Source organism: Ursus americanus, chromosome 8, assembly GCF_024610735.1.
Source record: "Ursus americanus isolate L20-20 chromosome 8, mUrsAme1.1.p, whole genome shotgun sequence".
Taxonomy (NCBI): domain Eukaryota; kingdom Metazoa; phylum Chordata; class Mammalia; order Carnivora; family Ursidae; genus Ursus; species Ursus americanus.
The window spans coordinates 83,317,906-83,343,091 of NC_142134.1; the positions used below are offsets into that span (position 1 = coordinate 83,317,906).

The window sequence follows — 25,186 nt, forward strand, 5'->3', positions numbered from 1 at the left end:
CACACAGCCGAGTTCTTAACCACGTGACCCAGTCTCCGGTCCTTGCCAGCATTTCATGCAGCACTTTTATTTGATCGTTGTAGCAGGTGTGCAGTGATTCCTTACTGTGGCTTCAGTCTGCACTTCTCTAGAGGCTGGCCACGTACCTTCGTGGGCAGAATGTCTCTGCGTGTCGTTTGCCTGTTTTAGAATTGTGTTTTCTTGTCCCTGAGTTTTGAGAGTCCTTTATGTGTTCTGGAGAGAAGTGTTCCATCAGACATGTGCTTTGCAAGAATTTTCTCTCTGTCAGCAGCTTGTCTTTCATCTTAAACAGGGTCTTCTACAGACCCACAGTTTTAATTTGATGAGGTCGCATTATCAGCCCTTCCTCATGTGACTTCTGCTTTTGCTGTCACATTTGAGAGCCCTTAGGCCCAGCTCTGGAGCATGAGGGTGAAGATGGTGAGGGTTTTCACCTGTGTTTTGTCTACGAGTTTCCTACTCTTTTATTTTACCCTCTGAGTCAGTTGTCATAAAACGTAAAGTTTAGCTCAAAGTTGGTTTTTTGTTGTGTTTTTTGCACTGGTCATTGCACATTCCTCCACCTGGTTGATTTTACCATTGCTAAAAACGTCAGTTGGCACATTCGCGGGACTGTTTTGGGACGTTCCTGTTTTGTTGTGTTGGCATCTTTGAATCTGTTCCCGCACCAGCACCACACGGTCTTGATTGATGTAGCTACAGAATGAGTCCTGAAATCGGGAATTCTCTTTTAGGAAAAATTTCAAAAACAAAGAAAAGTAGAAAGAATAACGGAAAAAATATTTGTGTTCCTACTATCTATAATTAATAAATGTTAGCTTTGAAAAAAATCATATTTGACTCCAGACCTTTTACAAAATTTAACTAACCATCACAGATACTGTGAGAGGCTCTGCTGACCTTCTACCCCGACTGCATTTCCCCCTCTTCAGAGGCAACCACCACCGTGAATTTAGTGTCCGGACTTCCTGTTCATCTTCTTTACTTTCTCTGCAAGCATGTGCTCGAAGGTGACAGGTAACACTGCTGCCAGACATTAAATGTTCTGTAATTGATGAGTTTCAATATCGGAAGATGCTTTTCACTTAGGATATCATTGTCCTGATCTGTGGACGTGCTCACTTCGTGTTTTGCTTGACTGCTCTGTGTCAGGCCCTGTTCTGGGTGCTGGGGGGAGAAGCAGTAAATAGGTCTCCGAATGGAATGTGTGGCATAGCATCAGGTGTCAGAAAGCATTAGGAAGAAGGAACAAAATTGGGCCTAGGGAGTGGTTGGGGCTGGGTGGGTCAGAGGAGGCCCCCAGAAAGGGGTGGAGAGCAGAGCCTGAGCAGAGGGGGGAGTGTCAGGCCAAGGAGCAGGGCCAGGGTGGCCCAGGTGGGGTTGCAGCTCCAGGGGAAGGCCCTGCGAGGGGGCTGCAGAGGGGCCGGGAGGGTCGTGAGGACCTTGTAGCCTTGTTTGTTCTAGAGGCTTTTGGTCGAGCCCTTGGGACTGTCTCCCTGTAGTCGTATTGTCTGTAAATAAGAACACTTTTGGGCTTCCTTTCTGATGTTTATGCTGTCCGTGTATCTTTCTAGCTTTCTTGTGCTGATGACAGTCCCCAGGGAAAGGGATCACAGTGCCCTGCAGACATCCCCGCCTTGCTCTTGATGTTAGAAAGCACCATCAAGGCCCACTTTAGCTGTGGGGTTTTTGTAGTTGCCACTTGTCAGACTGAAGAAGTTCCCTCTGTTTGCTGAGAATGTTTCATGTTACTATTTTGTAAAGTCAGGGGAACCTGGGGGGCTCAGTCAGGTAAGCATCTACCTTGGCTCAGGTCATGCTTCCCGGGTCCTGGGATTGAGTCCCACATCGCATCGGGCTTCCTGCTCAGTGGGGCGCCTGCTTCTCCCTCTGCCTCTCCCCCTGCTTGTGCTCTCCCCTCCCCAATATATAAATAAAATCTTTTTTTTAGAAAAAGAAAGAAAAGTCGTGAGTGGTTTTCGTGTTGACAGATGCTTTCTGTGTGTCTGTTGAGGCACTCCACTCTCCCCGTCCTGTGTGTGTCCTTCGCCACAGGAATTGTGTTTTGGTGTTGAACCACCCTTGCATCCCTCTAGTGGATCCCACTTGGTCATAGTGTATGGTTCTTGTTAGGTGTTGCCAGACTCTCCCTGCTGGCATTTTCCTGCCGGTTTTTATACCTGTGCTAATGAGTGCTTTCGATCTGTGATTGTGTCTTTGCTTTGGGTTGGCAACTGTTTTCTCCTGTCACTTAGGAAGGACTTTGTGCGAGATTGCTGTGCTCATTCTTACTTAAATGTTCCATAGAATTCACCAGTGAAGCCATCTGTTTTCTATTTTTGTTACACGGATTTTCACTTGTTTCCTTTCATCTGTTTTCTTATATGGACTTATCTTTTTTAAGCAGGCCTGTTGAGATAAAAATGAGACACAGAGTGCACATGTAGGTGTCAGACACGTTAAACACGTTCAGTGCACACACACCTTTGTACCTGTCACGGTAGCCAAGGCCAGAAACACATCCCTCACCTCCAGAATGTTTGTCCTTCCTCATTACAGCCCTTTCCTTCTCGCGTCCTCCACCCCCAGGCAGTCACCAGTGTGCTTTCTTTTTAAAGATTTTATTTATTTATTTGACAGAGAGACAGCCAGCGAGAGAGGGAACCAAGCAGGGGGAGTGGGAGAGGAAGAAGCAGGCTCCCAGTGGAGGAGCCTGATGTGGGGCCTGATCCCAGGACTCTGAGATCACGCCCTGAGCCGAAGGCAGACGGTTAACGACTGCGCCACCGAGGCGCCCCACCGGTGTGCTTTCCGACACTGTAGATGAGTTAGTGCTTGAGACGTGACGTGTCTCCTCTGCCTCCGTGCTGCTGGTGGTGGCTGAGTCGCGTCCCACGGAGGGATGACGGTTTGTCCGCTTGCCGCTGGTGGACGCGGAGGCTGTTTCTAGTTTGGGCAGTTACACACGAAGCCAACGGGACCATGTGTGTACAGGTGTCTGTACGGATGTGTACTCCATCTTTCCGGTTAAATGGCCAGCAGTGTGATGACAGACAGGGCCATTGAGCCAGCTTACCTTTACCCTTTGAAGAAACTGCCGGACCGTGTTCCCACAAGCAGTGTGTGAGCACTCAGTGTCCCCACATTCCAGTCAGCACTTGGTACGGTCCGTTTGAAACACTGAGGCTTCTGATTAGATGGACAGCAGGATTCTCGTGTTTGGAACTGTGTGTTTCCCTAACGGATGGTGATGTTGAACGTCTTTTCGTGTGCTCACTCACCACTCGTGTATCTTTGGTGACGTGTCTTTTTGTATATTTCACCCACTAAAATTTTTGTTACTGAATTTGGGATTTTCTGGAGAGAGTCCTTTATTGGGCATGTGATTGAAAGTCCAGCTAGTGCTCTGTGTTGTTTCCCTCTCAGTGGTGTAGCTAAAAAAACAGAAGTTCTTTACTTTGATGAAGTCCACTTGTCATTGTTTTCATTTGTGGATCATGCTTTTGTTCTTATGTCTAAGAAATCTCTAAGGTGTGTAGAAATATAGTTGATTTATTTTTATTTTTTGAGTGGGAGAGTGAGCATGATCCTGGGCAGGGGCGGGGGCTGGGGGGAGGGTGGCGCAGGGAGAGAGGGAGAGAGAGAATCTGAAGCAGGCTCCATGCCCAGCGTGGAGTCTGATGTGGGGCTGGATCTCACAACCCTGAGATCACGACCTGAACTGAAATCAAGAGTCAGACGCTCAACCGACAGAGGCACCCAGGCGCCCCTGAAATACAGTTGATTTTTTAATGTTGTGCATATAACCCATGATTGCCCTAAATTCTTTTATTAGTTATAATAGCTTTTTGGGGTTAGATTTCACAGTGTTATCTACACAATCACATTGTGTGCAAAAAACCCCATTTTCACTTCTTCCTTTTCAATCTGGATGACCTTTATTTCTTTTTCTCGCCCAATTGCACTGGCCAGGCTTCCAGTGCAGCGTTGAGCGGCAGTGGTGAGAACAGCTGTCCTCACCCTGTTCCTGGTGCTGGGGAGAAGCACGGAGTCTTCTACCACCCAGCACGAGGCTGGAAGCTGATGGTTGGTCTCTCGTAGACACCTGTTACTAGGCTCTCGAGCGTCCTCATGATCCTAGTCTGCTGAGAGTTCTTCGTTTCATGATGTCATTTTTCACCGTGGGAAAATAGAGAAAGCTAGAGTTAATCCTAAAAACAGGAGAATTACGTTATTTTCAGACGTTGAACCAGCTCTGCTCAGTTGTGCTGTGTTACGTTCTTGTACGTATTGTTGGGTTTGGTATGCTGACGTTTTAGTTTACTCAAAGTCAAGGGTTTGTGAGGAACTCTTTGTGTCTGTGTGGTACTGGATGTATCTTCTTTGGGCATTGGGCACCATGGGCCTCTTTTCCTCTAGATGGGGTAGTTGGTCCTCTCTTAATTTCTCTTTCTTGCTCTTGCTGTCTCTCTGATCAATCAGTCTAGAATTTGTCAGTTTCATTTTCTTGTTTTCAGAGAATTTTGGCTTTCAGAGGCTTTGGTGTTGTTGATTTTCTCCATTCTTTTCTTCATTGATCTCTGTTCCTATATTGATTTCCTTCCTGTCTCCGAAGCAGGATATTTAAAAGAGAGGATCCTCTCAATTAGGGGCATTATGTTTGTGGAAAAGAAACTGCCAGCCACCAGTCCAGTTTGTGTCTCACCTATGAAGATATTTTAAAGCTGACTGTCAAGTCAAGTCATAGCACTGAACTGATTTGTCTCTTGTTCGGATTTCCAGGAGGGTTTGCGTTTGTGTATGAAGCCCAAGACCTGGGGAGTGGCAGAGAGTACGCCTTGAAGGTAAGAAGGGTTGGCGTTTGTGTGGGGTTCGGGTTGTGGTGAGGAGGTGTCTGCGTGACGCTGTCTGCAGGGATTTATTCCTCTTATGTAGTACACACTTCTCTTTAACAGTCTCCCGTTGGTCCCTTCTGAGGGAAAGTCATCAGCAGCTTTAGAATCTTTATGCTGTGGGGCATGGGGTAACCGCCATGCCAAGTGCCAAAATGAGGGGTCCGCGGATTGTGGGGTTTTGAAAGCCGCTGGTGTGAAATGGGTCGCATAGCTTGTCTGTAGCTCGGGGTCACGGTGGGGGGGCCACCTGGGGTGCGCAGCAGGCCTCGTGGGGGCCGTGCAGGTGTTGTGGGCTGCTGCCGAGGCGCTGACTGACTGGAGATCAGGAACGTAGGCCCATATCCCTGCTAGTGTCTTCTCCCATTTTCCTTGATTGTCTGACTTTGCTCTCGCCTGTTTGGAGAAAAGTCTCCTATTTTTAGTATTTCTTGTGTCCTTGGATCATAAAGGACCATGTTCAAGGGTCTTTAACCTTCTGTCAAGTTTTTACACAGGCCAGATGTTAACATACAGGTAAGCAGGTTATGCTTTTAGGTCACATTGCATTTATTCTCTTGGGTGTAGAGTAGAAAGATAAACACTCCTTAATCTTTTTTTGTTTGTTATTTCCTGATACAGAGATTATTGTCTAATGAAGAGGAAAAGAACAGAGCCATCATTCAGGAAGTTTGTTTCATGGTATCCTTTTCCCGGGACTGAGAGCACGTGCGGTCACGTAGGGAGGCCTGCATCACACTATGGCTGTCTGCTGCTGTGAGGTTACTCTGAGGCTCTTTGGGTGTGCTAAAATTGGCCTTCTGCTTCACTGGACCTATCTGTGGAATATTTTTAGTAGAAAGGAGTTTTCTTCCTTGCTCTTCACTCCCAGGGTAATAGCAAGAGGTTCGGTAGCTTTGGAAATGCAGATGTTCTGACCCAAGAGGCCTCTGTGCCCACAGGGTGGGCTGATTCCCTGCCCTCTGCCCCTAACGAACCTGATGTGGCCCATGGCGCCTGGCCATGAGCTGTGCTCTGGTGATCGCCAGGGACCCTTGCTGGGCCCAGTTCCCATGGGCCTCAGTGTCCCTTCTGGTCGGCTGCCCCGCCCCGAGCACTCGGGCAGTTGGGTTTCTGTTGCACGGATGGTGGACGTGTGGGGCTTTTCTTGCTGGCTCTCCACTCTGGCACGTGTTCTCCCTCCACGGGGGTCTTGCCCTCTGCTGTCAGAATGTGTTCTCTCTTCTCTCTCGAAGCTCTGTCTACCATGAGCCCGCTGGCTGCCTGAGCCCACGGGTCCTCGACTGGCAGAGGTTTGCTGGATTCATTCACTCCTCGTGGCCTCCCACACGGTGCACGTGCCCTTTGCCTGCTGGACTGCCTGGCCTGTGGTCAGGTGTGTGTGGCCAGCATGGTGGTGGTCTTCATTCCCACCTTCCCTCTCCTTTCCCTCTTCTACCTGCAACCTGCCTTTCTAGTTTGCCCCCACCTGCTCTCCATCTTTCTGCTCCGGCGTGCTGGGATTATGAGGTAATTTCATTCAACATTTTGACTCTAGAGTTTTAATATCATATGTATATTTGTTTTTAAATGTGCAGACTTACGCATTCTCCTTTAACAAGACACCTGCAGAAAAAACTTTCTGGCCACCCCAATATTGTCCAGTTTTGTTCTGCAGCATCCATAGGGAAAGAGGAATCAGACACTGGGCAGGCTGAGTTCCTGCTGCTCACCGAGCTCTGCAAAGGTAACATTTCGTTAGGGTCTGAGCCGCAGCGGTGTCACACGTTCGTGTGCTTAGCTGTAATAGCAAGGGTGGGGTTGCTGCTGTGCCCTTGAGGGCACACGATCCAGTGGTGTCAGGCGCTCCCTGTGTTCTTAGGGAGGAAGACCCCCTAGTTCATTGGTAGGAGTAGAAGGGACCCAGGGGCCTTCCAGAGAGTTCCAGGGGCAGAGTGGTTATGTGAATATCTGTGGATGGTGCCAAGGGAGCAGAGGCATGGGACGTGCCTGGTTCCCGCGGTAGGGGCTCAGTCCGTCTGCTCCGCGGAGGGTCAGGGTGCACTCACACGTGGAGCGTCTGCCCTGCTGGAGCTCACCATCTCAGTGGGTGACGCTAGATAGTGCAAGTTCTCAGGGAGGAGTGGGGGCAGGTGCAGAGGCCCGGCCAGGAGGGCCTGGAACCAGAGGCAGGAGCCAGCGGGCGTCATGAGCGGAGTGCCCTCAGCCCTCGGTCACCAGGAGCGTGTGCTGGGAGAGAGGAAGCCTGCGCCCCGCGGCCACAGGGCTGAGTGCTGTGCCCGCGAGAGGAGCACTCACGGAAGGAAAGGGTGGGTGCCGTGAGCGTGGGCACCCGGGAGGAGTCGTGTTGTAGCAGGCGGGGGCGGAGGCGTTGAGCACGATGTGGACAGCTGGCAGTGGCAGGGAGCCGGGGCCAGGGAACCACCCAGGGGCAGGGGTCCCTGTCTAAGCACAGGGGAGTGAGGCACTCCTAAAATAAATGCCGCTAAATGCACTTTCCTTCTGAGAAAAGCCTGCCACGTGAGGCGTCTTCTCGTGCCCACACGCTCACTTGTTCTCTCTTCACGGCTCTGCAGGGTCCCTTAGGTCCATAGCACGAGATCCTCAACCAGCACCCCTTTCGCGACGCATACTTTGCCTTGACCACAAATGTTGACGCACGGAACTGCCGTGTGTCGGGCACGTGAGCCCGGCGATCCTGTGGACGGGGCTGCTGGGGGCCTGTTGGGTGGGGTGCCACGTGGGGCCTCTGAGCAGCACACGTTGGGCGGCACGTGTGAGGCTGCACGCGGCTTCCCGTCTGCCCTGTGGGCTGTGCTGCTGGTGCTGTGTGTGCCTTGTCCCGCTTTCCACAGCTCATGCGTCTTTGGTTCTTTTATCATGTCCTCTGTTCCTCTTCGGGGCACTCAGCGTGCTCCTGGGTCGCTTTCATTCTGGGTTTTGAAAGGCTTTGGGTTCACCAGGACCAATGTGTCCATCTCACCAGGGACCCCAGCGGCCTGGCAGCAGCCCCTGACAGCACTTGCCCGTGTGGGGTGGCGTGGTGCTCCATGATGGAGCAGACCCACAGAGCATGCACCTCGGTGTGGCACTGGCCTGGGACCACCCGTCTGGGAGCAGCATGAGAAGTTTGGGGTGCTTACAGGGCAGGTGCTGTGGGCCGCAGGGCATGGGGTGGAGGGTGGAGGGGAGCCTAGGGAAGGATATGGATGCCAGTCCCACTGAAGGAGGGCCTGGATGTATGCCTACAGTCCCCCACCCCTCCCTGGTCCTCGCCCTCCAGTCTTGCCCTCCACTGTGCCTTCTCCAGGAGCACTGCCACCGTTAGGATTGTTACTTTTTTTTTTTTTTTAAGGTTTTATTTATTAATTCAACAGAGATAGAGACAGCCAGCGAAAGAGGGAACACAAGCAGGGGGAAGTGGGAGAGGAAGAAGCAGGCTCATAGCGGAGGAGCCTGATGTGGGGCTCGATCCCATAACGCCGGGATCACGCCCTGAGCCGAAGGCAGACGCTTAACCACTGTGCCACCCAGGCGCCCCAGGATTGTTACTTTATTAAAAGATCCCCCTTGATTCTCACTGGACACCGGAGGCCACTGAAGCACTGGCATTGTGACCCGCCTGCCGTGGCCTGGCTCATTCCTGTTACCCAAGGCAGCATGGCAGTCAGTCTGTCACCGCTGCTGTGAACCCCTTAGCAATGCCTTGTGGGGCCTGTGCCCTGCCCGTGTCACGGGGGGGAGCAGGCCGTTATTTCCTGAGGGCACCCTGTCCCTCCTGAGGGTGGGGTGCAAGGCTGTGATGGAGGTGTGGCTGGGAGAGGGCAGCAGTGGGTTGGTCCAGTGGAGTGAGGGCCAGGCGGGCTGGTGTGCAGGCCTGCAGAGTTGGGCGGTCCACCAGAGTGTAGACTCTGTGGCAGATAGGTCAGTGGACAGGAGTGTGCAGGTCCTGAGCCATAATCCCGTTTTGCGAGCTGCGAAGGTGATGCCATTACAAAACTCCACCCCCCTTGGGAGTGCGGGAAGGCCATGCTGTCTGTCCAAGTGCTGTGCCGTCTGCAGAGCAGTTAGCATCCACTTCACGTTTGGAAGCTGTGTCTGTTGGCACTGCTGCATGCAGCACAGGGGTTCAGTGCCTCTCCCAGACAAAGAGACCCCAAGCAAAGTCCATAGTGAGGGTTGGGTAGTCCCATGTGTCATAGAGAAAAGAGCCTGGGTGTGCACATTTATAGGGTGAGCAGAGATGGCTCCCTCGAAGGTAATGTAGCCAGGAGCTGAAGAGAGGAAAAAACCATCCCAGCTGAGAGTGTGGCATGTGCAAAGGTCCTGGGGCCTGTGGCTGGAAGGGAGTCTGTGGGGGTGTGTGGCAGGAGATGAGGCCTGTAGGGGTGGTAACGACTTTGGTTCTGCATTGAGGGGGTGGGTCCCCGTGGCGCAGTGTGCCAGCAGACGGAAGGAGATGGAGGGCTGAGGCAGCCTGGGGTCTGGAGCCAGAAGGGAGCAGGGCAGAGCCCAGGAGGGGGGAGGCTCTGGGAAGTGTCTCTGGGCAGGGTCCACAGGTAGGAACAGGGCTGTAGGGTTAGGGTTAGGGTGCTGAGGCATGTGGTGTGTAGGCAGCCTGTAGAGGCAGGTGCTGGGGGCATGAACGTGGCGTTCCCAGTGGGGAGGTGGCACGTGGTCACGGAGGAAGCCCTCAGCCCTGCCTGTGGCGGAGCTAGCGGCCCCGCACCGGAGTCTCCTGGCTTCCCTGCTCTGGGTCCAAGGACGACAGGTCCTTGCGCTACAGAGACAGGGAGGAGTGGCCGCGAGGGGACAGCCCCAAGGGAGGGCAGGGTCCGTGCCCCCAGCGCCTGGTGCAGGTCTGTGCCCTCAGCACACGGCGAGCTGCGGTGCGCTCCGTCCATGGACAGTCTGTGCTTCAGGAAGGAATGCGTATTGGCTGAGGGTTCACGCTCTCGGGCAGGTGACCATTTGCTGCCTGAGGACATGTAGCGGTTTGAGAGGGTGTCCGTGTTTGCGGTCGTGGCGCCCGTAGCTGCATCTTGTGCCTGACCATGTGAGGTGCAAGGTCTGTGGTGAATACGCAGGTCGTGGGCTCTGTAACTTCGTTGCGTCCCGGTGGCGGTCCCTCCGTGGGGTTTCCCGGACAGGCAGCTTCTGCGTCAGGGCCCCAGGGGCGAATGCCGGCTCACGCGCGCGGCGGTGGGCGCCTCGGTGGGCTCGGGGCAGCAGGAGGCCGCACAGCTGTGCCGCCTGGGGTGGGTGCAGTGTCCGTAGCTCCATGGTGATGTGAATCTAATTGTGTCTTTTAGGGCAGCTGGTGGAATTTTTAAAGAAAATTGAATCTAGAGGTCCGCTCTCGTGCGATACTGTTCTGAAGATATTCTATCAGACATGCAGAGCGGTGCAGCACATGCACAGACAAAAGCCGCCCATCATCCATAGAGACCTCAAGGTACCGCCTCCCGCCACCGTGCGGGCCTGCACCACTGCCCCCAGTCAGGATGTCCAGCTTGCCGGCAGTGAAGTCTGGGATGGCTTTTCCAGAGAAGATGGGTGTCGTTGCTTCTTAACGTCAAAACGGGTTTCTGGAAGCTTCTCTGTGGAAGCAGTGCCGAGCCCTTTCCATATCATTCAGCTTTGCGGTCTCCTGGGCCTGGGGCTTCATGCCGCCTGCGTGCCCATTCCTCTGCCAACCTGGCCTTTGCTGGCTCTGGATGCTCACGGCTGAGGCTCCCCCCTTCCACCTGCTGGAGCCGTGAGGGGAGCTGCTCCTGTTCTGGATCGTCCGTGCCCTCTTGCCCCTTGACGACCCGTCCACGGGCAGAGGCTCTGCAGGCGTCTGCGCTGGGCTCAGAGGTCGCTGTCCCACAGGGAGCAGTGCTCCCGAGATGCCACAGCACGGTGCCCGCCGGCCGCCAGACTTGGAGCTGCCCACGGGGGGGAGTAGCAACGTGGTCGTGATTGTCCCTTTTCCACACTGTTAATGAAACGAAATGGTGTTTGCTGTGTTCGTAGCGAGTACCGTCTTCTTCCGTAAACTTGATGTTTTTGCCCTTCTTTTTCTGTCGTGTGTCCATCAGACTTTTTGATCAGCAGGACTAGTGGCATTTTCACGTATGTGCTGCAAGTGCCTTCTTCTCGTTTATGGCCTACTTTTTATTTCCTCTCTTGTGTCTTTGGAAAAGTCGGGACTTGGTGAAACTTGCCGGGCACCCACGAAGCTCGTACCCTGACTCTGGCCACATCTTAAAGGAGCAGGTGTTTGCTGAAGAACTCTCTGATCCCTTCGTATCATCTCTTGTCCAGTCTGTGGCCAGCTTTCCCAGATTTTTCTTCAAGTGTGGTGTGTCTCCAACCCGGCTGGCCTGGAACCGCACCCTCCCCTCCTTGGAGCCGGTGGGGGTGCTCTCGCGTGTGCCGGGGAGACACTGGCACACCCTGTCTGTGGGGTGGCATCTTTGTTTAGACTTGAACCTTGGACAAGCCTGACCTTTTCCTTTTGTCCCTCGAACCTGAGAGGTTGGCAGGTGCCCCCCTGTTGCAGAAGTCTGTGGGGTCAGAAACCACTGTCCTGAGGGTGCCTGGGCAGTGGCAATCCTGCACGCCAGCCATCCTTTCCCTTGTTGTCTGGACGGGCCTTAGTCAGGCAGGTGGCTGGTGGATTTTCTTGTGGCATCAGGACTTCTGGTTTGCGTGTTAACACATGTGCTGGTGTGTCCGTAGTTTTTTTTTAAGTGGCGGGAACTCTAGAAGGATGAAATTTGTAAAGAATCAGTATTGGTGAAGTTCGCCTGTCTTCTCAGTGCCCCGTGTTCGCCAGGGGACCACAGTCTCGATGGCTTGTCCGTGGGAGTCATTAAATAGGCCTCTGCAGAGGGGCAGGTGTGACACGGGGGATGGCAGAGGCCATGGGGACACGTGTCCTTCTCATTGTTTTGCTCCTGTGCATGGCTCCATCCAACACTGCAGGCCGTGGGGTGTAGCGCTCGCGTCTGCCTGTTTGCTCAGCCTTGTGGCTCTAAGGTCCGTCCATCTCGTGTGGTCCACACTCGGTAGAGCGTGTGTTGTGAGAGCTTGTGCACTTGGTTGACACCTGCTTCCTGAGTTGCTCTTGTCCATCCTTTGGCCTGTGGAAGGATGCTTGCACCGTCCGTGGGCATTCCCACCAGCAGCACGTGGAGGCCCCTGCGCCCACACTTTGCCGGCGACCCTTGGTGTTGGCAGACAGTGTGGATGTGGCTCACGGATTTTAGCTGGATTTTCCTTCCGTTAACGGGCATCTTTTCAAGTGTGTCGAGGCTTGGATTTTCTCTTTGGGGAGGTCCCTGTGGAAGAGTTTGCCTATTTTTCCCGAGGTGTCACTTTCTGTTGGGTTTCTTGGAGCCCCGTGCCGGTGTCATCAGTCTCTGAGCGGCAGGTATCTTTGATGGGTGCTGCTTGTTGGAAGTGGGGTCTCTGTGTCTTGCCGAGCAGTTGTTACCCTCCAGGGATGTTGTCCTGGAGAGACCTGGAGTCCGCCTTTGCATGGAGGGGCAGGTCTTCCTCCGTCCATTGTGGGCGGCCATCCAACTCTCTTGACACGTTGCCTTGATGGGCCATCCTGTGCCTGTGTCCCTCAGTGCCGCCTCGCTGTGGGCACGGCGCTCAAGGGATATCCTGTGGGGCTGTCGGTCCTGGTGCCTGTGCTCCTCTGCCGTCTTTAATGGGGCTTCTCGCCGAGCAGATGGCTCTTCCGGGCTCCTGGTGTCTCCACGTGAATCTCGGAGTTAGTCTGTCAGGTTCCACCAAAAACCTTTCCAGAAACTGATTGGAGTTGCCATTCAAGCTGCCTGGGGACCCATGCCACGGAATGTTAGTTACCCCAGCCACCTAGGTGTGTGGGCCGTGCAGAAGCAGCCAGTGGCTGGAGCTGGCTCCTGGCTGCTAGACTGGGGACCTGCCCTGCGGTGACCCCGGCATATCTGTGCCTGCTGTCTTAAGAACGTGGTCCAGCTCCTTGTCTCTTTTGGATTTTAAGAGTTTATCTCACGTGTTTGTAGTTTTCTGAGTAGAGGTGTTTTGTGTATCTGTTGTTCGATTTCTTCTTGGGTTCTTGATGTGTTTAATGATTTTGAAATGCAGTGTTAATGTTTTTCATCTTTTAGCTCACTTTTAAAGGTTTCTTTGTATATCTTATGTTATTGATTGGAATTATCTTTGATTTGTGGTTGATTTTAACTTTTTTCCTTTTATTGTTCTGAGTTACCTGTTTTTAAAGGTACACGTACTGACTTGGATCAGCAAGAAGTTAAGATGCTGTGTGTTCCCATGGGCGGAAGGCCCCTCACTGTGCTCTGGGGAACCCCGTTCTGTCTCTACAGCACTCTCTGGGCCTGGGTCTCTGCACCCCAAGTTCATAAGGACTGTCTTTTGAATTCTGCAGGTGGAAAACTTGTTGCTCAGTAACCAGGGGACCATCAAGCTGTGTGACTTTGGCAGTGCCACGACCATATCGCATTACCCTGACTACAGCTGGAGCGCCCAGCGGCGGGCCCTCGTAGAAGAAGAGGTGAGTCGGGGCGGTGGCGGGGGGGGGGGGGGTGTCCGCGGGTCCCGTCCTGGTCTGCTCGGCCTGGAAGGAGACGCTCTCACCACAGCGGTGCGCTGTGCCCTGTGAGGACAGGTGAGCCAGACCCTGGTGTTTGCCTCCCAGGCTTGTCTCTGGGCCGGGAAACACCGAGTTGGAGGGTTGTCTCCATCACTCACCTCATCCAAAACTGCCTCTTACAGCTTTTTTTTATTGCATTTTTTTTATATATATATTTTGGTAAAAGACACGTGATGTAAAACTTGGTGTCTTAACCATTTCGAGTGCACGTTCCAGCGGCATTAAGCACGTTCATTGTTCGGCCATCCCCACCGTCCGCCCACAGGACTTCATCACCGTCCCAAATGTGGCTTTTTAAAAATATATGTATTGTTTAAAGTTACACCTCATGGGCTCCAGCAGGAGACCCCAGAGGAGATTGGTGAGGGTGCCGTGAGCACGCGTGACTCTGGGGAGGGACCGAGAGGGCTCCGTGACGTGCCCTCATCTGGACATCCCAGCGGCTTCTACTTCGATGAGCAGCTTACAGCACACGCAGACAGAACATAGGACGCTGGGAACCACAAGGAAGGATGGGGTAGGGGAGGTGCGGAGGCTCTGCAGGGGCATCAAGGCAAGCCTGCTGAGAAGGAGCCTGAGGGACAGGGCTTGAGCCAGCGGGGCACGTGCTTGCTCCCTCAGGACCCGTCCCACCAGAAGCTCGCCTCGAGGTCAGATCTGCACTGAGTACCTGTTGCTTCTCCTGGAGTCTGTTGCCGTCTCCTCCAGGCCCCAGACCAGGGTGTCGGGTCAGAGCACAGGTGCTCCTGACCTGCTGGCTGTTCCTAGACAGACTGTGCTCATTGAAGGAAGGGGTCTGTCCTCCCCTCATGTTCCATTACCAAATCGGGGACGTGTCAGATCCCCCCAGACCAGCGCATTCCCACTTCTGGGTGAGAACACGTGTAAGATGGCTGCTCCCAGCGAAGCGCGAGTGTCGACTGTTCTCCTTAAGTTGCTCTCCAGAGAACAGTGGTGCGGCAGCGAGGGAAGGGGCCCCTGGGTCCCCATGCGGTGGGTGGTTGGCTTTGTCCCCATTTGCTGACTTCCGTAGATCCTCGGAGGTGAGCAACCACCCACTGTCTCTCGTGCACCCCTGTTTGGGTGATGGTTTGTTCTGTCTTCCAGTCGCGGGCCGGGGGAGGTGTGCTTGCTGTGCTTCTCTGCCCTGCATCTCCCCCCTACCCCCACTGTGTGCCACGGTACCACACACCACACCGCCGTAGCAGGAGCCCCCACCGCTCACGTGCTGACTCTTTATAAGGACTTGTGGCTGCCATTTTTTCCATGGTTCAGTTATTTTGGTGCCAAAATGCCCAGATTTGCTTCGCACTTGGTCCTGTGTTCTTTGACATGCTCCCATCATTTTGGAGCCCTCAACTACTTTCTGAAGCAGCAGGATGTTGTGAGCTCAGCAGGTGCGTGTCCTGTCCAGCCCTGGCATCTGTGTTCCTCAGAGGAGGGCTCCACCTCTGAGCGGGAGGTGGCATCAGAGACCAAGCTCTGGGTACGTGAGCGTGTGCGTGTGTGCTTACACGCGTGTCCTTCTGTTAGAAGTCACACATCTACGCCGGTACCTGCACTCTGGCCTGTCCCGTGGGGTTCCTGCCCCCACCCCACATCTGTGTGTCCTTCTTTCCCGGCGAGTGGTCCAGCAGCAGCATCCGTGTGCGTCCACTCATCGTTCTGCTGCATGTGCAAGAGTTCCAACATTGCTAGAGAACGCGAGTCTCCTGGCAAGAACTCAGGGTTCACGTGTGGTCCTGGTGTGCCCCCCACCCCCTGGTCTGCAGCCCAGACCAAGTTCCTTGGATTCGGTCTCTCTCCTTCCGAGTCCTTTTGTTACTTATTTGAAATACATTTGGGTGTGTCTTTTTTTGATTTTATTTTTTATTTAATAGACTTTAACTTTTGATCAGTTAGTTACAGGTTTTCAGAAGAATGGAGCTGAAAGTGGAGTGCTCCCCCATCGCCCACACTCTTTGCTCTTGGTCCTCCTGTGTTTCTTCTGCAGGGCTGAACACGCGGGCGTGCATTCCCAGGTCCCCAGCCCTCTCGCGCTCCACACGTTCCTGTGGCTTCTGTCTGCTTTTTCTCCTTCGTGGTCTCTCCTGGGTCTGTGTGCGTGGGTCCCTCCACGGTGCAGCCCTGTGCCCTGTGGGCAGTACCTTGTGCTCACGGTCAGGCTGCGTCCCGTGTCGTGCCGTCTGCAGAGTTAGAGACAGCAGCACTGTGAGCAGCCTGCACGTGGGTTCTTGTGTCTGTATCTTCCGGGGGTGAGCCCGGACGCGCAGTGGCTGGGTCTGTGACTAAATCCAGCTAATGAAGTTGGGGTTTTAACAGAAGCTTACCAGGCACGCACAACAGCGCAGAATCATAAGCATGCCACTGGGTGGCTTTTCCTGTGTGGCTGCCCCCTGACACCCCACATCTGGGCCGTGTGGCGCCCCCAGCCGCACCTCCCTCCTGGTGTTCTGGGTGAGTCCTGCCTGAGTGCAGGAGTGTGGTTTCGGGAACGGCCTGCTTGAGGCCCTCACCCACTTTGATCATGTTCCGTTTACCCCCAAGGAGTTGCAGGAGTTACATGCCGCACGCGTGAGCCCCGTACTGGCCCCGGGGCTCACGCACACTCACCCCACCTGTGGCTGGCCTCTGCAGAGGCTTGCTCTTGAGTAGCAGACCTGCAGGTGGAGAAGAGCTTGTCATACTTTCCGTGTGTCCTGCTGAGGTTGTGGCCCTGGAGTCTGCAGCCTCGTGGTTGGTGTTTGTGTTTACCGTGCACGCAGCCTCCGTTCTCCCCTGGGTGTGTGGCCCTCTGCCGTGCCGTGCCTCCAGCCTCTCTTATCCGTCACGTGTCCCACCCTGTGTATATGGGTCTCAGTGTTCTTGGTATAGCAAGCTTCTTTTAGAATAGCTCTTCCTCTCGCAGACACGCGTGACCCAACCCACGGCTCTGGGCCAGACTTTCCACGGGCCCAGACAGCTGGGATATCCGCAGTGAACGCTTGGCGTGGCTGCTTCAGCGAGCACTGAGGCACCACGGAGCAGGCGGCAGTGGGGGTGAGGAGGGAGATGAGCAGCTGGCTGTCGTCGTGGAACACAGTGGGATGCAACGAACGTCGTTCCTAGACGTCCTGCAGTGTATTCTGGAAAGTGGCACGGCATCGATGCGAAGTAAGAGATAGTGCTCATGTGTGGCCTTTCCTTTGAAACGCTGTCTGTTTTTCAGATTACCAGGAACACCACACCCATGTACAGGACGCCAGAAATCGTGGACTTGTACTCGAACTTCCCGATTGGCGAGAAGCAGGACATCTGGGTGAGGCTGTGCCGCTGTGCTGCCCGGGCAGCCCTGCCTGTGGGCACACGGGAGGCCCTCAGGCACGGGTTCCAGCCGTCCCACTCTGCTCGTGTTCCCTTCGGAGTCCCTTCTTCCTCCTTTTCTCCTTCCGTTGTTTTCGTAAGAGTCACTTGTGACTGCTGTTAGCAGAGACTCACTGAATAAAGTTGGGTGGGGTGTCAGCGTGCAACAGAGTCCCACAGGGCCCTCCAGGACGCCGTGTCTGGGACGGCGTCCCTGTGACAGATCTGCTGCCTGCAGGCTTGGACCTGAGCCCTCCTGACCCATGGACATCTGCTCTCCTGGTCAGAGCCCCTTCGAAGAGGCTGGGGGGTTCATGCAGCCGGACTGGCCATCCCGGTCTTGGAGCTCTATGCCGGTCTGGTGATGGCCAGAGTGAGGGGTGGGCCCTGATCCCTAGGTGACCCTGCTCCCTTCACCTTTCTGAAACCCTGTGGCAGTCCCTGCATGGTGTGGGCGTTATGCCCGGCCATGTCCCTCCTAGGGTCCAGCATCAGGGTGCAGAACTTAGGGTGTGCCGCGCTAAGTGGCCTAGGGCTGCCCCTGCCTAGGCCGAGGTATCCTGCCCCCTACCTGGTCTCTCTGAGAGACCAGGCCCTGGCCACCCTTGAGGGCTCAGAGTTCAGGCCCCTGAGGCCAGCCTTCAGCAGACCCCACTGTGGACGTGAGAATCTCCATCCTGAGTAAAGGTGGTGCTGATAGCAGTTTAAAGTCTGTAGGATGTAGGATGTGCGTGCCAGAGCCTTTTCTCATGATAGCGGTAGCCCGTGGTGTCTTCTTTCCAAACATTGGTCGACCCCAAATAGGTTTCCTCAGCACGTCTGGGCCGGAGGACGTGCACGTGCACACACGGAGTTGGATGGGGAAACGGACGTTGGGTGCTGAGGGCTTGGCCTCACCTGGGCATCGGAGCGCACTGGTCATTCTGTGTGAGAGAGAGATGTGTGTGGGCGCTGCGGTGCCGCTGCCCCGTTGGTCCGCTGCATCCCTGTCGTCGGATGCCCCAGGGAGAAGCAGCAGTGGACCCACAGATTTGCGTCTGCTTGTGCCTCGTGTCCTTTCCGCAGCTGCCCTGCCAGGCCCCTGATGCTGGCGTGTAGAACTTTCCTCTTTGATGAGAAAATAAGAGATCGTTGTTCGTTCATGATTCAGACCTCAGTAGTTCGCACCTGAGGAGGGTGGAAAGCGGGCTGGGTATGCGGGGAGCGCCGTCCCCGACTCTGCGGCCGCCTGTAGCTCAGACCAGGTGTGGCTCCAGCTTACGCAGGCTGACTTGGTCTTGACTGCCCTGGGTTGTGGATCCAGACCCCAGGACAGGCCACACTCCCTCACCTCCGCCTCACTTCCGCCCCGCCCCCTCTGCCCCCGCCACATCTCCACCCCTCACCCCTCCGCACCCCTCACCGCTGCCCTCCCCACAGGCCCTGGGCTGCATCTTGTATCTGCTGTGCTTCCGGCAGCATCCTTTTGAAGACGGAGCAAAACTTCGAATAGTCAACGGGAAGTTTTCGATCCCCCCTAATGATACCCGGTATTCCGTGTTCCACGACCTCATCCGTAAGTCCCACGTGCAGGGACTGCAAAGGACAGGCCTTCTGTCACATCTCGGGCTCATCTGTCCCTTGTCCCTCATGGCTATGTGGCCGCCCCCTGATGGGGGCTTTTCCCAGCGCCCAGCCCCCTTGTGAATCCTCAGTGCTTTGAATAGCCGTTCTGATAACTTTGTGCCACTTTTGGGCTTACTGTCAGTGTCTTTATTTCACTCACTTATAAAGTCAGTGGTGCTAGTAAACCGAGGGGCCTCCAGGGTCTGTGACCTCGGGGAGAGTGGGCACTACTGTCCCCAGACCTGGCCTGAGCTCACCTGCCTCTGCCCCAGGTGCCACGCTGAAGGTCAACCCCGAGGAGCGGCTGTCCATCACAGAACTGGTCAACCAGCTGCAGGAGATCGCAGCCGCCAGGAATGTGAACCCCAAGTCTCCCATCACTGAGGTAGCAGCCTTGCCAGGTGTTGCGCGGGATGGTGTGGTCAGGACGGGCTATGAGCAGCCCTGCCTGCTCCGGGGCAGGAGACCCGGCTCCTGACAGGGCTCACGAGTGCCGTGGAGCTACTACAGCCCGGGGTGATCCGAGTTCCCCGAGGGAGCTTCCCACCTGACGAGAGGCTGGCCGTCCTGTGGGGTCACAGGGGCGTGGGCAGCACACTGGGTGTGGGGCTCTGGTGGATGATGCTCGGCACGTGTCACACGGGCCTGTTCCCAGGCCTGGGGGCCAGGCAGGAGGTGGCAATAAGGACCTGCCATGTAAGGGAGGTCGTCACACTGGGGTGAGGGAGAGACAGCCATGGGGTGTCGGGGTAGGACAGTGGGTCCACTTCAGAGAGAACCCCCACGGGTCCCCTAGGATATGTGTGCTCCCCCGAGAGTTGGCAGAGGGTGGGCTGGTGGCGTTGGGAGCTGTCTGATCTGGGTGTGCCGGCCCGCACCACCGGGAGCTCACCATGGGCCGGGCAGGGATGCTGCCGGACAGACGCAGCTCCCTGGTGGGTGGGCTGCTGCACGTGTTCCTACGTCAGTGCTCCTGGGACATGGGACCTGCTTGTGCAAACGTGAAACCCCTTCTGTAGGGTTCTTCTCTGGGCCGTGCGGGGCTAAGCGTGCAGTGAGGCAGTCTTCCCCGTGAGAAGGCAGCCTGCCTCAGTGCAGCATTCCGAACCCCCAGAGTAGGGCCATGTGAAGAGTTGCGCTGTGTCATGGGATAGGAGGGCATGGAAACACATCCTTCACGACACAGCCGCAGGGATACCGAGCACCCTTTGTTAGGGTTTATGGGGAGTTGTGGGAAGCGTAGAGTCCCGGCGGGGGACGTTCTGTTTCTTCTAGAAATTGGTAAAAGAAGTAGAGAATCTGGGAAGAAAAGGTCTGGCCCGTCTAATGGACATGTGCTACCTAACACTTAGTGGCATGGGCGTTGTTTGTAGGGATTTGTAGGAGATCAGCATTGACTGCCTACCAGGGCACAGAGAAGGACGAGGTTTCATCACATTCAGGAGAAGTGATGGCGTCTGCACCTTATTTCCTGAGCTTGCCGTAGTAAAACTTTACCTCGATGGTAATATCTTGTAAAACCCCACCAAGAACGCCAAAGCGCGCTGCCGAGTAACCTTGGCGTAAGCGTGGGAGCTGAAGAGAGCTGAGGCCGGCGCCCGGTGGGCCTTCCAGCCCTGTCCTGACGTCACACAGTTGGGCTGTGTACATTGCCCAAGGGCTCCAAGCAGCTCTTAGTGGGTTTCGGGGTCGAGGCCCCGGCCGGCACTGGCCTTGGGCTCAGCTCGTGGAAGACACAGCCCCCCCGCCCTGCTTCTGTGGCTGCCAGAGAGCACCAGCTGACTGGGGGACGCAGGTGTGTGGCCCCGAGGGTCTGCTGTTCCCGTGAGCCCCCCCGCCCCCGCTCCGTCCTCTGTCAGTGCAGAGCCTGGCATGTGGTGGGTGCGGTGAGCACTTGCAGAGTGGGGCAGACTCACGGCCGTGCCCCCGTGTGCGGAAGCGCATGTGTGCAGACCGCTTGTCCGTGTGGTCCGTCTTCGGTTTTGGTGGGCTGTTTTGAGCCGGGGGGCTCTTCCCTTGCCTTTAGAGAAAGTGAGGTTGAGGCGGGCAGGTTGACTTGGTGGCCGACGTGTCTGGGGCTCACCGCACGATACTGTCTGTACACGGTCTTCTGCATCTCTGGGGGTTGACTGTCTGCATTTTGAATCACTGCAGCTCCTGGAGCAGAATGGAGGCTATGGGAACGCTGTCCCATCCCGAGGGCCACCCCCTCCTGGGGGCTCCAGCAGTGGTGGCTACAGCGGAGGTGAGTACCTCCTGTCTTGTGCCCCCCCCTTTGTCCCCTGGGGTTACCGTGTCCCTGCGGTGCACAGGACACCCACGTCCTGCTCTCACAGGGCTTTTGGCCTCACAGCAAGAGACAGGCCCCACGTTTGGGGTCCCCAGGACCACCCACAGGTTTGGATGGCCTCGGGCTGCCAGAACTCAGTGGGACTGGCACGCTGAGGGCCACAGGGAGCTGGGGAAGAAGATGAGCCTCAGCTGTCCTCTCCCTGTACCGTCAGGGTAGCACTGGTCCTCCACAGCACGGAGGGACAGCTGGGGGTGGCCACACAGGCATCACCACTCACCTGTGTGGCTGGCTCAGTCTCCAGCCCTGCGGACGCCTGTGGTCCTTCTGTCAGTCACTTGTTGGCGTGGCCCATGGCCCAGGTGGATGAGGGCATGCGTCGAAGGGCAGACCGTGACCAGGGGGCGAGTACATTAAAAGGAGGGTATGTGGGGAATAGAGCGGCCATGATGGGAGCTGTGGGGGCCCCAAGTGGGAAGCACAGACACGGTTCCGGCAGTTGTAGAGGTGGGGCCAGTGGTTTTCCTCACAACTCCGGTCATGGTTGGTGAGCAATCCATGCTCCCCTCGGCCAGTGTGTATGAGGATGGGTTGCGTGCCCAGCACTGGCATGATGGTGCAGTGTCTCCAGAGAGCCCTCGGTCTGGGCTCTGTGTGACTGTGCCAGGATGTGCTTCCCTGCCACATGCCCCAGTGCTCATCCCCCAGCTCTCGGTGTTTGGGGTGTGGAATCCAGCTCCTTGGCTCCCTCAGCTCTCTCATGCCCTGGACACTCCGTGTCCATGCACTGTGGTCCCTGGACACCTCCCTGAATGTCCCGTGTGTGGGGCTGCCTCACCTGCCGTGGGGGGAGGTTCTCAAGGCTCCGAGATAAGATCATGCCACATACCTGCTCACCGCACATGCGAGTGGTGGTGCCTGGCCAGGTCTGGGCTGGTTACTGCCTAGGGAAGGGCCAACATAAATGTAAATGTGGGGCCATGTTGGCCACATCTCAGGGGCTGTCCCCAACAGTCTGAGGGTGGCCGTCACCCTTGTCCCAGCCGTGACTTGGCGATCTGGCAGCTAGTGCTGCTACGTCGGTCACGGGCTGCGGGGGGGTCCTGGCAGACGACCCCCGCGGCACAGAAACAGCCTGTGGCTCGTGCTGTTCTCCGTTCATGCCGACTTCTCCCACCAGAGCCCCTTCTGACGACCGCACCCTGGGGGCCCTGCGTGTGTTGCTGCTCTGTTCCCATCTGAGCAGCTGTGTCCAGCTCCGTCCTGGCAGCCCTGCCCCGTGAATGATCGATTTCTGCCCCAGGCGCGCCTGAGGTCCAGCCATGTGGCCTTTCTGTGCCTGGCTTGGAGCTGACCAGGCCTCCCAGCTGCGTGGCCCTCTCTGTTCTCCCCGCACGTCCTTCCCTACCCTTCCCTTCTCCAAGTGTCTGTGGCTTCCGTGTCTACCCGTGTGCCCTCGCCTCAGGGCTGGAGGCTGCCTCCCCTTCGCTGGTCCCCTCAGCATGATTTAGTGTGATGGCGGCCTCAAGGCTGGCATCTAGCACATGCTACCAGTAGGTTGGTGGGACGTTGTGGAGATGGGAACGGGTGTGCCCAGAGGGTCCAGCATTTCTTTGCGGTGCCCAGGTTCTACCCTCGAAGGAACAGCTGGCCAGGCCCTTTGTGGCCACCATACAAGGCGGTGCTGCCTGCCAGGCTCACGCGATGGTTGCTGGTTTCATCGCTGCACCTGGATGTGGTGTGCCAACAGTTGGGGTTGACAGGAAGTGGGGCTCCTTGCTGGTTCTGCATCTCGGCTCTTGTCCCTGTGGAAGCTGACACAGCAGCAGGCCCCAGGCCATGCCCGTCTCACAGTCGTCTCTGCTTCTAGGCCTGGTGCTTGCTGAGTACGACCAGCCCTACGGCGGGCTCCTGGACATCCTGCGGGGGGGCACTGAGCGCCTCTTCACAAACATCAAGGACACCTCCTCCAAGGTCATCCAGTCCGTTGCCAAGTGAGTGACAGCACGTGGGTTCTTTGTAGTGGGCATTTCCCAATCTCTGGGCTCTGTCCTGCCTCCAGACCTGGCAGGACCCGCACTCGAGGCTGTTGGTAAGTGTGTGATCGGCCCATAGACCTGGGGGTGGGTTCTGTGCTGTGTGACGGGGTGGCTGCTCATTTCTGCCCCTGCCATGGCTGGCGCTGGGCCACATGGGAGCGCAGACGCCATGGGCCTGCGTCCCTCTCTCCTCCCAGGGGGCCTTTTCCATAGAGACCGTGAGAGCCCCCCCCCCCCAGCCTCAGCGTCTCTCTCGCGCTGTGACAACAGTCGTCACGTTTGTGTGGTTTCTCGTCCATGGTGTGGCGTGAGTAGGGCAGTGGGGGGACCCAGGGACGCCTCACAAGTGCAGCCCCGCTTAGTTAAAACACTGGATTACTTGGGCTGGATGGGTTTGAGTGTGTGGGTGAATAAAGTCACTTTATGAGCAGGTTGCCCAGGGGAGCACGTGTGTGCACAGCCAGAGGCTGTTCTGTCATGCTGGATGCTGCCCTGTGGCCCCTGGGGCCACAATGTGTGAGCTGCATTTGCTGGGTTCCATGGGGGCCCCTCGGCTCTGACTAGGGAGCTCCACGGGAGCACCAGGCCACCGAGCCCTCGTGGGCACAGGTCTCCACCACGGCCCCCCTGGGTCAGCTCAGGGATGTCAGCACCCACAGGAGGCGCTCTCTCGCTGTTCTGACAGTTTTGGGGGATGGTCCATGGGCGCTGGGCCGTGAGTCTCGGTCCAGGGGTCAGGAGGTTTGTTCTTCTGTGGTCACCACAGGTCTCCGATAGCGTGGAGACTGCTTGGCCTCGTTTTCCTTGTTCTTTTGTTTTGAGCTATGGTCATTGTATTGTGTGCTCACTGTTGACAGCACGGGTAGCCGTGCACACGTGGTGAGAGCATGTGCACACTAGTGTGAAGTGTGTGTGTGAGCGTTGTGCTGTGTTGGACTGCGTAACACCGCGTCCTCTTATCTGACGTGACTTTGTGGAATGAGAAGAAACTTGGTTTCCGCTGGAGGTTTCACCAGATAGGGCATCTGTTCGACCCTCCACGACATCCCAGGCCACACCTTGTCAAAGGAAGAGTCTACGCGCTTCTGGTGTGGGCTCTGCAGAGTCCCGTCCCTGGAGTCGGGAGTCGTCGGTCCGGCTGTGGCTCGTGTGCTGGTTATGGAGACAGAAAAGTCAGGCTGGGGGCCTGGACAGGACAGGTGGGGCTGCCAGTGACTCTCAGACTTAGCTGCCTTCTGCATGTGCTTTTCCACCTGTGTTTCTGATGATGGCTGACCTCGCATGGTGGTGCTATGTTGTGGGCCGCTCCACGTGGTTCGCCCCACGGGCCACCATCCCCTGCACTGTGTGCCAGCTGCGGGGCTGTCCTGCCCCTTCTCTCAGCAGGTGACGTCCTGGGGGTCTCAGGGCGGCATCCTGGGACTGGAGGGCTCTGGAGTTGCAGCCCTGGGGTTGATGAGCAGGGGATTCTGGGACGTGCAGGAAGCTACTCAACCCTGCTCTCGAGAACACGCACACCGATTGGGTCTCTCAGGTGGGCCCAGCATTTCACGGCTTCTCAGTGAGACTCAGGGAGAGCAGACGATGGGCCGCCGCCACATGGACGTTGTCCGGGGCCTCAGCTGCCAGCCCTGAGGCCAGGGGTGGGTGTGGAGGATGGGTGCCCGTGGCCTCCTGTGTGGCTGAGATGCTGGAACCCCCACGGGGCTGGAGGGGAGGGCTGGATGGTGGCGCGTCTGTTCACGCTCTTGACTGCGGTTTCAATAAGCAAAGGAATGTGAAGTTGTCTCTTGTGAAGGGTAGAGACAATGGCAGTGTGCTCCTGGATTTAGCTGATTTCATGACTGACTCTGGATTTGTGCGACTGTCTTACACCCCAAGTGGAATATTAACGTGAAGAAGTAACCCTAACAGCGCACATCAGGCTAGCAGCACTAGCAGAATTCCATCAGTGACTTGGGCGTGGTGGCCTGCGGACACCATCGGACGCGCCTTGGGGCGGGACGACGCTCAGCATTGTCCTGGTGTGAAGTCGAGATCAAAGCCTAGACGAGGATAGACCAGAACGTCACCTGGTGTCGTCAGGACCGAAGGGTTCTAGAACAAGAGGAAAAGGATATGTGTCGGGATGCCAAGACCACCCCTGGGGTTGGAGGTTTGCTAGGGGACACACAAGGCTTGGCACAGTTGTCCTCATGGCGGTGATTTGCCACAGAGCCCTGGGAATAGGCGTGTGGTGTGAGTCTGGGGAAACCTGGCACGGCTTCCCAAGTCCTCCCCACTCTGTGGAGTCACGTGGGACGCGTGTGATTCCCAGCCCAAGCCACTACAGTGTATGTGACATGTT

The 25,186-nt window shown here is 56.1% G+C and overlaps 1 protein-coding gene across 4 annotated transcripts in view; it reads left to right on the top strand.

The window, feature by feature from the left end:
- Window positions 1-25,186, top strand: part of GAK (cyclin G associated kinase) — a 56,073-nt gene that overhangs the window by 6,530 nt on the left and 24,357 nt on the right. The window contains exons 2-11 of one of the 4 annotated variants that reach the window (XM_045774732.2): window positions 4,804-4,865; window positions 5,535-5,594; window positions 6,525-6,639; window positions 10,226-10,368; window positions 13,339-13,464; window positions 16,772-16,861; window positions 18,325-18,460; window positions 18,783-18,895; window positions 20,665-20,755; window positions 22,671-22,794. In XM_045774732.2, the coding sequence (XP_045630688.1) occupies window positions 4,804-4,865; window positions 5,535-5,594; window positions 6,525-6,639; window positions 10,226-10,368; window positions 13,339-13,464; window positions 16,772-16,861; window positions 18,325-18,460; window positions 18,783-18,895; window positions 20,665-20,755; window positions 22,671-22,794 (1,060 nt within the window). Of the gene's footprint in view, window positions 1-4,803; window positions 4,866-5,534; window positions 6,289-6,490; window positions 6,640-10,225; window positions 10,369-13,338; window positions 13,465-16,771; window positions 16,862-18,324; window positions 18,461-18,782; window positions 18,896-20,664; window positions 20,756-22,670; window positions 22,795-25,186 lie in introns of those variants that run through there. The other 3 variants (XM_087864370.1, XM_045774735.2, XM_045774734.2) reach the window with 3 other exon arrangements.